At 44.0% G+C, this 18,396-nt stretch overlaps 1 protein-coding gene across 13 annotated transcripts in view; it reads left to right on the top strand.

The window, feature by feature from the left end:
* The first annotated feature begins 369 nt into the window (after positions 1-369).
* The window catches only part of LDB2 (LIM domain binding 2), a 468,402-nt gene continuing 450,375 nt past the window's right edge, over positions 370-18,396 (top strand). For all 13 annotated transcript variants that reach the window (XM_012180398.4, XM_042251909.1, XM_012180396.4 and 10 more), the window contains exon 1: positions 370-746. In XM_012180398.4, coding sequence (XP_012035788.1) covers positions 615-746 — 132 coding nt within the window. In that variant the 5' untranslated portion in view covers positions 370-614. The remainder of the gene's footprint in view (positions 747-18,396) is intronic.

Genomic DNA, 18,396 nt, shown 5'->3' with positions numbered 1-18,396 from the left:
GGGCTGAGTGGCTCAGCTGGGAGCAGTTAAACCACCTACGTGCTAACAAGCCCAGCCATCAGGTTGTGAAGGGTCCTGGCTGGAGGGGAAAGGGAAAAATAAAATAAAATCCCACCAAACCTTAGACCTCTGTCAGACTGCGAGGAGAAGGATATTTTTTGAACTAGTCTACGGTGCGGACAGGAAATGACCTCTCCACAAACTGCTTCTTTAAAAACAAGCAGTGATGCCTAAAGCCATCCAACTCCCCTCTCCCTCCCTCCCTTCCTCTCTCCCAGCCTCCCTCCCTCTCTGAAGCTCCAGCTCTCCGGCTCTCCCTCCCCTCCCTCCTCCCACCTCCCTCCTCCCACCTCCCTCCTCCCTGCCTCCGGCTCTCCGCTCTCCGGTCTCTCGCTATAGAGGCTCCCACGGCAGTTCCCAGCCACTGTGTTCAGCCTGCCTGCCTGCCTCTGTGTGTGAGTGTGTGTGTGTGTGCGTGCGTGTGTGTATGCGCGCGCGCGCGTGTGTGCGAGCGTGTGCGTGCGGCTACTTTGTAGTGGGAAGAACACAGCCCATGTGCTCTGCATGGACGTTACTGATACTCTGTTTGGCTTGATTTTCGACAAGCAGGCAAGATGTCCAGCACACCACATGACCCCTTCTATTCTTCTCCTTTCGGACCGTTCTATAGGAGACACACACCCTATATGGTTCAACCAGAATACCGAATCTATGAAATGAACAAGAGGCTGCAGTCCCGCACAGAGGTAAGGACTTCAACCTTGGGTGTGTGTTGCTGTCTTTTTTTTTTTTTTCTTCCCCCAAACTGTGCCCGAGCTTTCCCTGCGTGGCTGGCTGCATCCTGCGGGAAGTGTCCCGCTAGATCCTACCGCGTACGTGGAAATGAGCGCCAGGATGAAGCCACGAGTTTGAACGCTGGGTTTCTTGCACATCAACTCTTGGAAGGTGGGGACAGTTTCTGCTGGAATCTTGAGATAGACAACCCAGCACTTGATTCGCCTGTCGGGTCTCCAGAAATGCTGCTTTCCCAGAACTCTAGCGTCTTGCAGGCTCCGGGTCGGTCCCCTCTTAGTGTTTCTTGAGATAGACTTCTAAGAGATTCCATGCTCATTGGCATCCAGCAAAATATTTTTTTAAAAAAAACAGCAAATCCCAGAGGAAGTCTGCTTTGACCTGTGTTTGCTTTTCAAAGTCATCAGGATTGAGGTGAAAAGGGCAGCAGAGCCACCCGTGGTACTTTTCAGAACTGGCCCCTGAGGGACCTGATTGTCTATTTCCCTGTTAAATTCAGAAACCACTTGCTGGGAGCAAGGGGTTCTTGACTCTCTCCCAGGGAGGGTAGGGGTATCTCCTGGGCTCTCCCTTCCACCAGAGCTGGCTCAGAAATCAAATCAGCTTGAGTTTTTGGCAAATTTTGTGATTTGGTGCCTGAGAGAGGAGCCTCACCTCCTCACTAGCAACTCTGGGAGCCAGGAGAGACAGGACTTTGAGAACTTTGTAAATGCAAAAACTCCAGACTGCCTCCTGCGATTTAAATATTTAACGCCCGCTGACTTTTCCTCCCTGCTGGCTGAGCTGACAGGTCCTACAGCTGGGCTGCCCCTTTGCCTTTAAGTTGGGGCTTTGTGTTGAAGTGTTCTGAGGAGTTTGTCACAGAATCACTTTAGAAAGTAGAAATCTCTGGGAATTTTGTCCTTTCTGCAGAGTATGGATACCTGGAGGGTCACTAGCAAAGAGCTTTTGGGGAACTAGCATTGGTAGAATTTTAGGTAGAAGACTGACTCTCAGTTCCAAAGACGGAGTCAGTTAAGGTTGTATGAGAAAATAAAATACACTTTCTTGACTTGTCAACAGAGCCATAGAGAACTCCTGATGTTTAATGTATTTAATGTGGCTATCAAGATGTGACCCGCTTTCTGACTGGCTAACTGCTGGGCTAGGACTGATTAAAAAAAAAAAAAAGTAGCTGAGCTGTCTTTATCACTGCTGTTTTCTTAATGTGTTAATACATCATAGATCTTACATATACTTGATACTATTGCTCTCCCCAAAAGCCAGTAGCTTTGACACAAGTGTAAACTCCTGTGCAAAGGGTGGTGAGCCTTTGGATATAAATGATATATGTGTTGTTGAGTATGTATGTTATAGTTTGTATATTTCAATGTTCATTTCGATCTTTGCAACTGTGTATTGGAATCTTCAACTCTTACCCAAACTGTTGGTTGTCACAGCCTGATTTCTAAATTAGGAGGATAGAGACTGTCTTCTAGTTCAGGCACACATAATGGCAACACAGATTTGGGGTAAAAAAAATGCCTTGAAATATGATTAGTTTTTTTAATAAAGAGACCAGGGGCCTTGATGGATCGATTGTCGAAGAGCAGCAGGATTTAAAAACAACCCGTGTCCATCTTATATCTTAGAAAGTTTTTGTGGAGTTATAAGAGGAGGTTTTCCTCCCAACAACCTTCTCTGTTAGGGGAGCAGGCAGATTTCTCAGACGTCTGTGTTCTCCTGTGTCCCTTAATTATCACCTGGCGAGTTCTGAGCTAGCATACTTATCTGGAAGACTTCTCTACGCTGGTCCTCATAAAACTCTGTAGGATGCAATAAGGTGCCTACATTTGTTTCGCATTTGAGAGGAAACCTTTGAAAGCCCCTCATTCATGGCCTGTTTCTTAAAAATGGCACATTATCTTTTGTGAGAGCTAAACTTGGGAATTCTTAACTTTTGGATCCTGGGGTATTACTTTTAAGTAGAAAAGCTGCTTCATAGCTCAAGAAACTAGAAAAGGAAATCTTGCTATGACAGATCTTAAAGATGTTTTAAAACCTCTCTGGCTGACAAAAAAGCACGGAAAACTGTTTGTAGAACTGAATGTTCTAGAGCCTACCTTAAACATTTCTTCCCTTAGTTAGATTTTTAAAGTAATTATCCAAATAATTACTCTGACGCTTCCGTTTTGCTTTGCCAAGCAGTAAAGGATGTCATGAACCCGAGGCCGTAAGTTTGCTTTCATTTCATAATGAAAAAAAAGGAGAGAACCAAATAAGTACTCCTAAGATACAGAAATCTTAACATTCAATATTAGACTGATCAAAGTTTATAATGGAAAAAAAAGGGTTTAGAAAAGAATAACTTTTCTTGAAAAAGTTGCATTGTGCCTTTACCAAGGATGATTATTTATGATGAAGTTATTCTGAACCCTAGAGAGAGATGGGCTGGAATAAAGTACAGTAATATCCAGCAAGAGTTATCAGTTTATAATCACGCGCAGAAATCAAGTAGATGGTTGCCGGATCACTTTTAGAATGTAACCTGTGCATCCATCCATTTTGGGCAAGAGAGGCTGACCCCTCTTTCTTTCTTTCTTCTGGTTCCTGCTTCTACATTACTTGGTGTTGTTTCATCGACTCCTTACACGTGTACACACACACTTGCCCTCACGCACACATGCCTAGGTAACACGCTCGACTCTCCATTCCTTTTTGAATGTACACTTGCCTCGAAAGAAATTGTAGCACATCCCATTTGCGATGAAAAAAATTGTAGCCAAGTTTGCAGAAATTTCCTGGAAACGTCCTTCTTTATGGAAAGGAAAGAAAGTCGTGAAGAAGAAGCATGGCACCCACCTACCTTCCTGCTTTTTCTTGCCCCCCCCCCCCCCGAACATTCTTTTCTGGGATTGATGCATTTCTTCCAATTAAATCCAGTCAGAGCCCTTCAGGAGCTGGGTAGTCTTAAAGAACCCAGGATTGGGAGTTAATCCTGTTTCAGACTTGTTTCTTCACTTACTAACTTGTTGGCATGGATCGTGTTTCCTCATCAGCAAATCCCCTGCAAGGCCCCTTTAATTTGAAAATCCAGATTCTTTCGAAAAAACGGAATCAAACCAGGGTTTGGTTTCCTTCAGTATGAACAAAGTGTTGTAAACCAGAGTAATGAGCAAAGACATTATTTCTTGGCTCAGGGTATTTAGTTCAGAATTGCAAATGGTGATGTGAAAGCAGAGTCATAGGGGAGAAAAGACTGCAGAGAGAGACCCTGGCAGTCTCCTTTAAGGCCAGCGCTGGAAGCAAGCAGTTGCTGGGACAAAGTAGGTGCACAAGAAACATCTGTGAACACGCGATCACGCATCAGTAAATGACAGAGGAGAGAGAGTTTAGCTATGTCATTGATTCTTGACCTTCTGAGCCACCAGGGAAGCCCAGTGTCACTGAAATTGGCATCATTCCTGAGAAGGACAATTCTGATGCCTTTGGGGGGTGCTGGTACCTCCTGAAGCTGCTTTAGGGACCAACTTCCCAGTGCCCTAAAACTGCGCATCTCCGCCTCTCCACATTTCTTTCATCATGAGGCAATTAAGATCTGTAATCTCTGTGGCCAAGGAAAGCAAGTGTCTAAGAAATTATGGGACCTCATTTCTTTTTAAAGGAATATAAACGCTTTACAAAGCAAATGAACACAACATAAATATGTTTTCAATGCTGCCAGCTATTCTGGGAAATAAAAATTTCTTTGCAACACCAGAATCTCAGTGGAATTTCATAAAGAAATGCATGGATGTTCCCCCCTCTTCTTAGCTGAAAATAAGAGAAACTCTTGGAGTTTTTTCTCAGTGTTGATCTGTATCCCAGCCAGTGGGAAGAGGGCTACGCTGTTTTCCATTGTGTATGTTACCATGAATTGACCTGAGGTCTTCGCAAATTCATTTACTATTTGAACGATCTTGCTGTCTCAAATGTGTTTTTGGAAGAACAGAACTGCATAATTTTTTGTTTAACGCTGCACACAGAGTATAATCAGATAGGACATAAAACTATGTCCTAAAGATTTCAGAATTTATTCTATAACAAGCTTCAATAATAATAGAAGAAGCAGTGTTATTTTCATTTCCTGAGGTCTGTGCTACAAGATAAAAAAAGTATGTACAGGTAAAATATAAGATCATCATAGTGACCTTCATTTTTAGTGAAAGGATTTCAGTAATGTCGGATTTTTATAGAATTTAAGGAACTTTAATCAAGTTATAAAAATTTTGGTTACTGTAGGTAACTTTTCTATACCTTATTTCCTCATTCAAAGACCAAAAATGTGTGTGTTCCAGTGAAGAGGTTTGTAAGTATATAGTTTTTTTTCATGTTGGCAGTCTGTTGATTTTGATAAATGCCACAAGCATCAGGAAAGTGTGGGTACCATGATGTGTTTCTTTTGTTTTGAGGGCTTTTCCCCTTTTATCAGTATTACACATTCCACTCCCAAAGAGAAGACGGTGATTACAATGGGAAGCCACCGCGCACACAAGGGTTTTCTTAGAATTACGGTGTTTAGTTTTACAGGATTTAATATGAATGTCGAAAATGTTTGAAGACCTTGAAATTTAAATCTGCTGCTTTAGCCCCGCCTCAGCTCAACTCTCCAACTCCCCGGGGAGGGGGTGGAAGGGGGTGGAGGGCTCGCAGGCTTTTCTTTCAGCTGCATTTTTATATACTTTAGTCACAGAGTTTCCCTTGTGACATCATGTTTATTCATGGGCTAGCTGAGTATCATTGATGTTCAGATGGAGCCTAGTTAAAATGAGATTAGGTATTTTGGATAGGTGGGAAAAAAAAAATGAAAACTGCTTTGTGATAAACTTGGAGTTTTTTCTTTTTTTCCTCTTAGAAATTTAGAAAGAAAAATGGTGCTGTTACTCTGAGGCATATGAATGATTTTCAGTGTTAACCACAGAACTTTCCAAGTTTTTCGAAGGGGGGTGGTGAGGAGTGGGGGGCGGAGGGTGGGTTAGTAGTGGTAAGGAAAGCTATTTTGAAAATGTTAAATGAAACCAAAACTGAGTTTTTTTTTTAAAAAATGAGAACTCCCAACCTCTCTTAGTTTTCAAGATCTCTACAAGGCCTCAGAAAACAAATTGCAGGACTCTTGTACCGATTTTATTTTCCTGAAGTCTTTTTTTTTTTTTTTCCATTTTCTTACTATGGGAACTGTTTTTAATTAAAAATTGCTGCAAACTAACTATTCGTAGGAGGCCAAGAAGAAGAAAAAAAAATCTCTCAACACCATTCAACACAGATTCTTATCAGCCTAAAATCAATGCATACTTAAATCTCCCCCCTTTTGGTGTGTAAATTATGATATAGGATTTAAACAGTATGCATCCTTTAAGCATTTGGCTTTTTGTTTGGGTTTCAGAAAGAAATTAATTTAAATTGTATGGAGATAGGGCTATAAATCTCCTTTTATTACGTTTGTCCACATTAACTCATTTTCATGTGGAACACGGAACACCCCCTTTCCGAGCAAGCAAACGCAACATAAAACAAACAACGCCAGATACTCTCCAGAACAAGATTCATAAACTTACTTATTTGGATTCAGTTGGTGGGTCATGGAGTATAATTGATCTGGAAAAACAATCTTTTTGAAGGTAGCAGAAAACGAGGCTTTAAAAACATTTTCAGCTAAGGTAGGTATTACATATATCTTTGTGATTTCCTAAACAATCTATTTTCCTCTTTCCTTTTTCTTCTTCCTTCCTCTTTCTTCCTGTTCTTTCCTCTCTCCCTCCCTCTCTTCCTTTCTTTCTCTTTCTTTCCTTTTTTCTTATCAATTGAGCTTAGGTTTTCTTTTTACATTAAAATTCTGGCCACGTGCATCTGAACACAGGCAACTATTAATACTTGAGACAAACTTCAGCCATTCCTTCAAGAATTTTCCTACTTCAGGCAATGACAGTATCAAAGTCTGGAAATGCAAAGACTATTAAGACATTTTCTGTGTTTAGAAGCTTACCATTTGGTAACCAAGGGCAGAATACAAAACCAACTCTTGCAGTGAAGCCCCCTGTGAGATGGTTGGATGGCATCACCAACGCAATGGACATGAGTTAGAGCAAGCTCCAGGAGTTGGTGATGGACAGGGAAGCCTGGCGTGCTGCAGTCCATGGGGTCGCAAAGGGTTGGACTGAGCGACTGAACTGCACTGTTGGGTTAAGACATTGTGCCTTTGACTGTTGAAAGATGCACAGCTTTCTGAAAAGTAGTCATGATGATAGTAACTAATATCTATGGAGGGTTCCCTATCTGAGGGCCAAGGTGCTCAGTACGTTCTGTAGGTCAACTCACATCACTGTCATAATTACCACCTGTAATTGGAACTTCTAACCTCTGAAGCCTTACTGATGAGGAAAAACTAAGGGTTACGTAGATTATCTAAGGTCGCACGGATGGTAGTTTTGTTTTAGAAGTTATCCTCTTAACCGCGGCACTTCTCTGAGATAAGAAATACTAGTGAGGATTCTAGTTTTGCCTGTGGACATGTATTGGTTGAATACATTTTTTCCTTGGATAGATTGACTTTGGCAGTGGCTGGAAAGTTGACCCCATCTAACTAACCTGGTTGGATTACTTGCCTCTCAAATATCTGACTCATTTCAAAAGGGCCCTTGTGAAATTCCAAAGGTTGGAGTCAGAGCTGGAGCATATACCCCGGTTATCAAAAAAGAGACCGCAATCACATCTATCTACTGAAGAATGGATAGTTTCAGTATTCATTGAAGTGATCTTATCTGAAGAGTCACTGGAATTGTTGTGGGATACTATGTTTAGTTATCTAAGAGTTTAATTTTTTTTTCAGCTTAAGATACTTAGGTTTCCACTCAGCGCTTGACTTGTCTCAGGTCTGCTCTGTGGGAGACGGTGGTTTAATTATTTTAAACATCAGTGGGATGAGTAGAAAAACTAACCCAACTTTGGTGGGATACCAGATTAGGAGAGTAAATTAGAATCTGGCATGATATTGGCTTCCTTTGCAGGTAATCAACTAAGAATCGTAGGAAAAAGAAAGGCAAAGAGAGAAGAGCCCTTCCAACTTGTGTTGGTTTCTCGTTGTCCTATTTTGATGCTAAGAGACAGTCTGTCCACATCAGAGTTCCTCGTGGAACACAAGGTTGCTTTCCTAACGCTGCAGCCTCCTTTAGCTCTCTGCGAGGCTACTGTCTTTACAGTAGATGCCTGCCCGTGACTAGCGATAAGATGGATCTCTTCCTGTGATGCACTCGCCAGCCCCAGGTGCCCGTGTTCTGGTTCTCCTTTAACGAATAAGGAAGCTGAGGCTCAGAGAGGTGAAGACCAAGTCTGTGCATGGGTGTCTCCGGGTCTGGATCTTTTGACTCCCCTGAGTCTGCTGGTGAGGGCTTCCTACGCGCTGATGGAACCCTGACAGCCACCCCTTGCCCTCGCTTCACTGACAGTTTTTGTCCTTACTGTTCAGTCGCTCGGTCATGTCTGATTCTTTGTGACCCCATGGACTCCAGCACACCAGGCCTCCCTGTCCTTCACCATCTTCCGGAGTTTACTCAGACTCCTGTCCATTGAGTCAGTGATGCCATCCGACCATCTCATTCTCTGTCGTCCCCTTCTCCTCCTGCCTTCAATCTTTCCCAGCATCAGGGTCTCTTCCAATGAGTCAGCTCTTCACAGGAGGTGGTCACGGTATTGGAGCTTCAGCGTCAGCATCAGTCTTTCCAATGAATATTCCGGGTTCGTTTCCTTTAGGATTGACTGGTTTAGTCTTTTTGCAGTCCAGGGAACTCTCAAAAGTCTTCTCTAGCACCGCTATGAACCAGTCTAGTTTGAAGTTTCAGCCTTCCGATTAAAAACAACGCTGAGCATTAATGATGTGGTTGTTGTTTAGCCACTCAGTCGTGTCCGACTCTTTGCCACCCCATGGACTGCAGCACACCAGGCTTCCCAGTCCTTCACTATCTCTCAGAGTCTGTTCAAGCTCATGTCCATTGAATCAATGATGCCATCCAACCATCTCATCCACAGTTGTAGATTCCTGTGAAGAAGGGGAACCACCCCTGTTCTGGGGACACCACAGGTCCCCATGCTCTCTTTTGAATTTGAATGATCTCCTATCCTCTCTGCTCCCTCTTCCTAATACATAATCTGTTTTCCCATAAGCAGCCAAGGTGATATTTTTGAAACAGAAATCAGAGCAAATCACTCTCCAACTCCCCTCCCACTGGAATAAGCTCTAAAATCCACTCTCTTGCTTGAAGACTCTGTTGATCTGCTGCTTCCTGATGGATGTTCAGCAAATTCCAGCCAAAAGAGACTTAGTTGGATCCATTAGCATGCCAAGCTTGTCTGTACCTCAACACCCTCTCCCTTAGCAGGAGAATGCACATACAGATTTCTTTTTGATAACACTTATAAGTATTGCCTGACTCTTTGCAACCCCATGGACTGCAGCATGCCAGGCTTCCTGGTCCATCACCAACTCCTGGAGCTTCCTCAAACTCATGTCCATCCAGTTGGTGATGCCACCCAACCATCTCATTCTCTGCTGCCCCTTCTCCTCCTGCCTTCAATCTTTCCCAGCATCAAAGTCTTTTCCAATGAGTCAACTCTTCACATCAGGTGGCCAAAGTACTGGAGCTTCAGCTTCAGCATCAGTCCTTCCAATGAATATTCAGGGTCGATTTCCTTTAGGATTGACTGGTTGGATCTCCTTGCTGTCCAAGGGACTCTCAAGAGTCTTCTCTAGCACCACAATTCAAAAGCATCAATTCTTAGGCACTTAGCCTTCTTTATGGTCCAACTCTTACATCCATACATGACTACTGGAAAAACCATAGCTTTGACAATATGGACCTTTGTAAGCAAAGTGATGTCTCTGCTTTTTCATATGCTGTCTAGATTTGTCTTAGCTTTTTTCCTAAGGAGCAATCATCTTTTAACTTCATGGCTGCAGTCAACCATCTGCAGTGATTTTGGAGCCCAAGAAAGTAAATTCTGTCCATTTTTTCCCATCTATTTGCCATGAAGTGATGGGACCAAATGCCATGATCTAGTTTTGTGAATGTGTGAGTATTGGGAAATCTAAATGAATTGGAATTTGGCATGGTGTTGGCCTGATTTGCAGGTAATTGATTCAATGTCCCAAAGAAAATAATGACCATGAAAGAGATTCCTAGCACTTAGTAGGGCCTTTTCAGATCAACCCCTGTCCCAGAGAGACTCCCTTAATCACCTCAGTTAAAATTGCCTCTCGCCAGACATACAACCTCACTCACTTTCTATCCCATGCCCTGATCACTTTTTATGAAGGAATTATAGCAAGCTGGTATTTTCTTGCTTGTAGTTTATGTAAGTGTCTGCTTATCCTCAATAATATGTGTACCATGTGAGGACAAAAGACTCAGCCATCTCCTTCATAATTGTCTGCCCAATGCCTCATTGCACATAGTTGATATGCAAAATTCATCTGTTGAATAAAGGAAATTATGTTGTGCTTTTGAACTGCGGTGCTGGAGAAGACTCTTGAGAATCCCTTGGACAGCAAAGAGATCAAACCAGTCAATCCTAAAGGAGATCAACCCTGCATAGTCATTGGCTAGACGAATACTGAAGCTCCAATACTTTGGCCACCTGATGCAAAGAGCTGACTCATTGGAAAAGACCCTGATGCTGGGAAAGACTGAAGGCAGGAGAAGGGGACGACAGAGGACGAGATGGTTGGATGGCGTCACTGACTCACTGGACGTGAATTTGAACAAGCTCTGGGAGATGGTGAAGGACAGGGAAGCCTGGCGGGCTGCAGTCCATGGGGTCCCAAAAAGTTGGACACGACTGAGTGGCTGGACAATGACATCAAGGACTTTCTACACTGACACCGGATTTTACCTTCAATCTTCCCAACAATAATCTGTAGCTCCAGCTGGAAAAGAATCTGTGCACCTAATAGCTGGGTGAAAATTCACAGAATGTTCTGCTATATCTGCCAGGGGGAAAAAAAAGGAGCCTGAAAAGAATTGCTTCTGTGAAGGCAGGCAGTGTTGGACTGAGAACTTTGCCCTCTGGGTGGTATGAATCTGTTGGGAATCTCCCGACTTCTGATGAAAAGCATTTATGCTTTTCTCATTTGCTCTTTCTACATTTCCTCTCCTTGGATCTACCGGCTCACAGCCATGAATTATGATGTGAATTGTGATAACACCTTACATTTCCTGGAGCACTTTGTGACTTGAGAACGTGCTTTCAGGGCCATGAATTAGCTTTTTTTCAGGTGTTTAGCATAACAGAAAATATGGGAACATATTAGTGTATGTTGTGTGTGTGTTCAGTTATGTTCAACTCTCTGTGACCCAATGGACTGTAGCCCTCCAGGCCCCTCTGTCCATGGGATTTTCTAGGCAAGAGTCCTGGAGTCGGTTGCTGTTTCCTCCTCCAGGAAGCTGACCCAGGGACTGAACCTGTGTTACTTGCATTTCCTGCTTGGCAGGCAGATTCTTTACCACTGAGCCTAACTAGGACCTGTGTGATGTGTTTGGGTGTGTTTGCGTGCAGCGTGGGCATGTGTATATGACAGAGGCAAAGAGGAGACGAGAGAGAGACATCCTGAACCCAATCAGATTGTGTTTGTGTACGTATGAAACTCCTGGTTAGGAAACATACACAACTTTTTTTTTTTTTTTCCCTTTAGCATGTGTGGAATGTAAAGATCTGTACTGATGAATGGCTTACAATAAGTCAGATTTGAGCCAAACCCTGACTCTCCCTCTTGTTTGCTGTGTGATCTTAGGGAGGTCATTTAACTGTTCTGAACCCTTGTTTTCTTAGCCTGAGTTTTAAGTTGGCAGGTGAATGGCTAACGTGTGTAAAAATGCCTGGTATACAGTAAGTGCTCAATAAGTGGGAACTGTGATGATGACGGTAGGAAGGGGGATGGTGATGATGATTATGCTGCCCGGGTTCTCTGTCTCATTTGCAAAATAAGTCATATAAGTCATACAAAACATTGATTTTCTAATAGTATTTACTTATATTTTATTAATGTATAGTTGATCAGGTATACAGGAGAGTGATTCAGTTATATGTGTATATCTGTATCTATCCGTGGTCATGCTAGTCACTAAATCATGTCTGGCTCTTTTCTTACCCCATGGACTCCAACCACTCCACTCTCCCCCACCCCACAAGGCTCCTCCGTCCATGGGATTTCCCAGGCAAGAACACTGGAGTGAGTTGTCATTTCCTTATCCAGGAGATCTTCCCAACGTAGGGACTGAACCTGGGTCTCCTGTGTTGGCAGGCAGGTTGTTTACCACTGAGCCACCTGGGAAGCATCTATATCTACTATCTATTTATCTATCTTTTTTCATATTCTTTTCCTTCATAAGTTACAACAAGATATTGAACATAGTTCACTGTGAAAGAGAAGTGAAAGCGAAAGTCGCTCAGTCGTGTCTGACTCTTTGCGACCCCATGGTCTGTACAATCCATGGAATTCTGCAGGCCGGAATACTGTGCTATACGGTAAATCTTTGTTGTTAATCTGTTTTATGTAAAATGGTATGTATCTGTTAATCCCATACTCCTCGCCCTCCCCTGTCCCCTCTGGTGGCCATAAAGGTATCTTTAAAAACATGTCTTACTTGGCTTACATAAGCAGATTTCAATTTAGTAAATGAAACTTGCAGTGATATGTTATAGGATTTGTGGGCTTGGGGTTCTTATAACACGTAATGGTACCATCGTTCACTAGTGAGAATTATCACACAGTTTCCAGTGGCCATGATTCCCCTCAAAGTCTGAGTTATAAGTATCTCTTAGACATACCGAGGGCTTCCCTGGTGGCTCAGAGGCTAAAGCGTCTGCCTGCAATGCAGGAGACCTGGGTTCGACACACCGAGTGTCAGGATTAAGGAATGACCATCGCATGGGACACATATGCACTCCTTTCTGTGGGAAAACAATCTGTGTTCAGGGTTTGCTCTAGCTAGGGACTCAGGGGGGTCAACAGGACACTGAAATATTCCCCTTCCGCAGTGCCTCTGCTGGGCCCCGAGGAGGGCTGGAGAGCGCACGCCTGCTGGCCTTGACTGGTCGTTCTGTCTAAAGAGGCACACTTTCTCCAAATGCAGCCTGGCCCAGACTTCTGCGAGGGAGTAATGTCAGGCGCTGGGCGAAGCCTACAGCCCCACCTGCGTGTCTGGACTGGTAACAGCCCGGCCAGGTGAGCCACCGGGACGCCTTACAGCTTCCTCCTTAACACGGGGCGATGTACACGGGTGGAAATGGTGTTGCTGTAAACAGTATCTAAAAGATACCACGTGCGGGTATCTTTCTGGCCAGAGGGGTCATGGTAATGGGAAGTAAAGCTGCCTGCCTCCACTTTGTGCATGAGACCGCAAGTGGTCATGTGTCGATTTGTCTCATCAATTTCAGGGTCCAATCTCCCTGACTTTTCCTACTGAATTCCTTAATGTACGCATGCATACCTCCCTACACTTCATTTCACTGACTAGGCCACCTGTGATTTTTATGTAGAATTCCACATTAATAATCATTTGTGATTAACTTTCGAGAGAAATAGCTTGCATAGCTCGAACATTAGTGAGTGGAACTGGCTCAGTTGTGTCCAGCCCTTTGCCACCCCATGGACTGTCACCCGCCAGGCTCCTCTATCCATGGGAACCTCCAGGCAAGAATACTGGAGTAGGTAGCCATTCCCTTCTTCAAGGGATCTTCCTGACCCAGGGATCAAACCCAGGTCTCCCTGCATTGCAGGCAGATTCTTTACCATCTGAGCCACCAGGGAAACCCAGCTTAAACATTACATTGTTTTGTATTCTAATTATATATATATGAACTAAAATGTAATTTGAATTCATATTTATTTTATATTTTTTATAGATCTTCAATTTTTTATTCCAATTTCTGTTGGTTTTCTATTGACCTTCTTTATTTCGGGGAAGGGCAAATTTTTATTTTATTTATTTTTGTTTTATTTTTGGCTGTACCACACAGCATGTGGGATGATCTCTGTTCCCTCACCAGGGATCTAACTGCAACAGAAAAGTGGATTCTTAACCACTGAACCTCTCTTTAGGGAAGTCCCTATATGTTATTTTTTCTGTAAAAGTAGTGCTTATTACATTTTACTTCCAAATATGGTCCATTTCTTAGGACTCATTAGGATTTGATCTTGAGACTCAAAATCTATGTAGATAAGCAAAAGTTAGACAAATAAACAAGGCTAACTATTTGGCAGTGCGCGCACACACACACACACACACACACACACACACACACACCCCACTATGCCTTATAACATTGGCCATGACTATCCTACAGTCGGCTGAAACTTCTGCTTGAAATTGAAGCTAAGCAGTCAGTGCATATCACCTGCCTTTAAAAGGCTCTTAAACAGAACGGTAGATGGAGACTGACTTCTCAGTTGGCTGAATCCCAGAATTTCAGGGCTGGAATTAGATCCGAGTGATCATCTAGACCAACGTCTGATTGTGGAGATTGTGGGTTTTCTGAAACCAGACCCAGGATGTGCTTACCTGAACGATGATGTGCTGAGGATTCAGAAGTAGTCTCAGTTTCCTAAAGCATGACACTGGCTACCCAAGTACCACTCAGGAAGTGACCGTATCAAACCCTCCGACTGATCACTAAGTTACACTTCAGCTCTATAAACACGTCTGCTTTTCAAGTCCCTTTCTTCCTTTCCAGTTTTCCAATTTGTCCAAAAGCATGATGCTATTGATGTTGAAAGATACGTGACTAAGCTTTATTGCTTTGAAATTAATGACTGTCTTCCTTGCCAATTTATTTAAAGTTGAATATGTTTTAAGACATAGATCTACTTTTGCTGATTTTAAGAACTTGGTGTGTGAGGAACAGAATATCTGTAAAGTATAACAATGTACAAAGAGGTAGATAAAAATCGTCTTTAGTTCTATCACGCAAAAATTGCTGTTAACAATTTAGCATATCAGTCTAGTGCAGACACATATATGCATCAGTCTTTATATGTTTAGGGACATACCAAGCACCCTTTTGAATCCAGCTCTGTTAATTAAAATTATGGGTGTTTCACTGTGTTCTTAAATCTTAAAATATGATTTTGAGTTGTCTGAATTATTTACACAAATGTTTCTGTTTTAAGACTGAACATGAAGACATATTTAAAAAAATTTTCTGGCTTCTTTGGACCTTGATTTGAACTCAAGGAAATAGTATTCTTAATAATCAATCTGTCCCTAGTAAGATGGAGGGCTTCTGATATAAGGAAGTTAGCCATGATGACTATGGTGATTACCATGATGATTTAATACCAGTTAGAAAGCTTGCACCCAGGGCTCCCTGTCTCCTTTTAAGAAAGCTTTTCCCTCTTAGCTTGAGAGCAGATCCTTTTCCCCGTGTTTTTCTTTCTCTTGTATTGAGTCCAAAGGCAGTCAGCACAACCCTGTGCAATCCCTGTAAATCAAAAGGTTTTTGCAAAATTCCTACTGGGAAGAGGGAGGTTGAATTCATGTTAAGAGCTAGTGCTGATCTAGAACCAGCACTTTGGCATACAGCCAGTTAATTTATGAGACCGTTTGAAGGACAAATGTTCGATTCAAGGGCAAAAGTGATATTTCATAAAGTGGGCAATGTTATGAGATGTATGTAATGTTACCTTATTTTCCTCACTGGATCGAAGAGATCCTTGGGGTCAGGTACGACCTTGTTCGTGTTTTATCCATCTTGGCAATTGACAGACTTGGTGACCAGTGGCAGTCATTTTTTAAAGGCAGATTTCACAGTGGTCACCATTTTGTAACTAGGTTCTGAGTTTTCACTGTTTTTACGTGGGTGATATGCCTTTTACGGGCTTCCCAGGTGGCTCAGATGATAGAGAATCTGCCTGCAATGCAGGAGAGCTGGGTTTGATCCCTGGTTTGGGAAGATCCCCTGGAGAAGGAAATGCCTACCCACTCCAGTATTCATGCCTGGACAATCCCATGGACAGAGGAGCCTGGCGAGCTACACTCCACGGGGTCACAGAGAGTCGGACACGACTGAGCAGCTAACACACCTGCATTTTATAGATAAGCTTTACAGGCATATGCTCTAGGACAGAGCAGCCACTAGGCTATGTCCCCTACCGCAGCATGAACACTGAATGATTCACTTCTGGAGTCCAGCAGACTTGTTTCCCTCCTTACTGTTTGTGTGGCCTGGGGGGAGTTAATTCACCCCTCTGTGCTCATGGGTAAGATGGGATGGTGATACAGTCTATGTCATAGGGTTTTTATGAGACTCGGGTGAGCTAACTCTTATATAATGATGCTCACAGTGCCTGCGGTCTCTCGGTGTTTATCACCACGATGATGCTGATTTGTTTGCTGGATGTTGAAGTCTACTGTATGTGGTATTACTGGTCTGGAGGTGGAGAGGGCAGCATGTGTGACTTGAAAGGTCCAAGTGAGGCCACAGTAGGGATTGGCAGGGCAGGAGGATCTTGGGAGGGATAAATGGGAATTTTGCTAATTTGAGAATAGTGGTGAGAAGGCTGCTTTTGGCTGAAAGAAAGGCACAGGCGTAGAAAGCAAGTCTCCAAAGGCGATGGTCTGTTGGAGGAAGGGTGCGGATGTGAGCACAACTAGGGCTTAAGGTCTAGGGTATACGTGCTGTGTTCAGTCTCTCGGTTGTGTCTGACTCTCTGTGACCCCGTGGATTGCAGCACGCCAGGCTTCTCTGTCCATGGAATTTTACAGGCAAGAGTACTGGAGTGGGTTGCCATTTCCTTCTGCAGAGGATCTTCCTGACCCAGGGATAAGACCCACGTCTCTTTTATCTCCTGCACTGGCAGACAGATTCTTCACCACTAGTACCACCTGGGAAGCCCTGGGATGTATGTATGAGTACATATGTATGTGTAGGGTGGGGTTGGACTACGGTAGGAAATAGATCTGGAGAGGAAGTGAAAGCCGATTGTGAAGCTTTGTTATATCCAGTGAGGCCCTGGTCTCTATCCTTTGAAGACTGTCTATTGGACTTCAGCATGGTGATATGAGCAGGACCCCGGCATGATCATTTAATTTCTCAGTGCTTTGGTTTCCTCGTTTGGAAAAGGATGCAAGAGTAGTCCTCCCCTGCTAGGTTGTGTTCTAGGGAATCTCACGGGATGGGAGAGCTTTAAGCTTTTAGACCAGCTGGTCCATCACAGCACTACTGTGTAGGAAGGACTCCACCAACCCCGGCTTCTACCACCGGGCAAAGGGAACTGATCAAGGGCACCTTTTGGCCTGGGTGATGAAACCGTGTGCTGCGCCCATCGGCAGGATCACTCTGGCCACTTCGTGCAGGGTGGACTGGTGGTCTGTCTGGGAGCATGTTTGTCCACTGAGGGGCGTGGATCAGCGGATGGGGAGAAATAACACGCACTTACTGGCCGGCTGAGCTATTTTTAGCCTAGTGTGTCTGAAGTAAAGGATAGATTCTCATGGCATTTTTTAAGACGAAAAATTACCGTAAGCCAAGGTTATGTAACTTGCCTGGGGACACTTGATTGCCCGCCAGTGAGGCTACGGTGGGTCTACTACTGGTTTCAGCAGCTGGTGGGCCCCCATGTTCGCCAACCTTGGCTTATCCTCACACACCTTACCTGGCAGCCAGCTTGGCACCAGGACCCCAGAGCGAGGCAGCAGGGAGTCCAGTGAAGAGGCTGCCTGGGGAGAGAGAAGGTGCAGAGGTTGAACTCCTTCCCCCCCAGCCCCGCCACCCCTGCCAGGCCATGTCATATGAGTCTCTGAGCCTCAGTTTCCTTGGTGGAGGATGGGCAGAGCCAGAGGTCAACATCAAAGGAACACCTTGAAACCTCGATGAGATGGAGGAGGGGCACGGCCAGGACCAGGTGGTCCTGGGAGGGGGTGTGGTGGCCCTGCCCTTCCCTGTCTGCAACTTCATGCCACAGAGGGCCAAAGATCGTTCGTTTCCAGAATGTTTCTTTTTAGCCTCTTCTCGCGTTGTCTTTCCTCCCTAAAGGGGAGGAGCCTGTGACCTCAGATGAATCTTCCCCTTTCCGGAGCCTGTTTCCTCTTCTGACAGTCCCGGATTCCAGGAGATATGAACCGCAAGGCGTCCTTTTCCCGCTGTTCTTACTTGGATTCCCATTAGGTGGACTCTTTGCTTCTGTGTTTAATCTCCCCCATGAAACATACAAAGGAGGTGAATTGCATGTTGCTGATGCTTCCCACTGAGCCTCCCACCCTCTGCTCCCCGCCTCCCTCACTGGGGGGATCTTGCTGAGTCACCGCAAGACTTTTCTTGCTTTTCTGCACACACAGGCTGGAGCTGAGCTCCACTCTGCCCTCCTCACTGCCTGGACACCATTGTCTTAAAACCTGCACATGAAAGAAGGTCCAGGGATTGTTTTTTCCGGTCATCATAAAAGAACCGCAAAATGCGAATGCAGGATGTCCCCAAAGTACCGAGTTCACTGGGGCTCTCAGTACCCGTTGGTTTTTTAGTGTCTTTTTTTTTTTTTTTTTTTTTAAGAAAGGTTAAAATTCATCTGAATCAAGACTGGAAAATAAAGCTTGAGGTGTT

The sequence above is a fragment of the Ovis aries genome, chromosome 6 (genome assembly GCF_016772045.2).
Source record: "Ovis aries strain OAR_USU_Benz2616 breed Rambouillet chromosome 6, ARS-UI_Ramb_v3.0, whole genome shotgun sequence".
Taxonomy (NCBI): Eukaryota; Metazoa; Chordata; class Mammalia; order Artiodactyla; family Bovidae; genus Ovis; species Ovis aries.
Note: the sequence above shows the minus strand (reverse complement) of the source record. Positions and strands in the feature narration are given on the sequence as shown.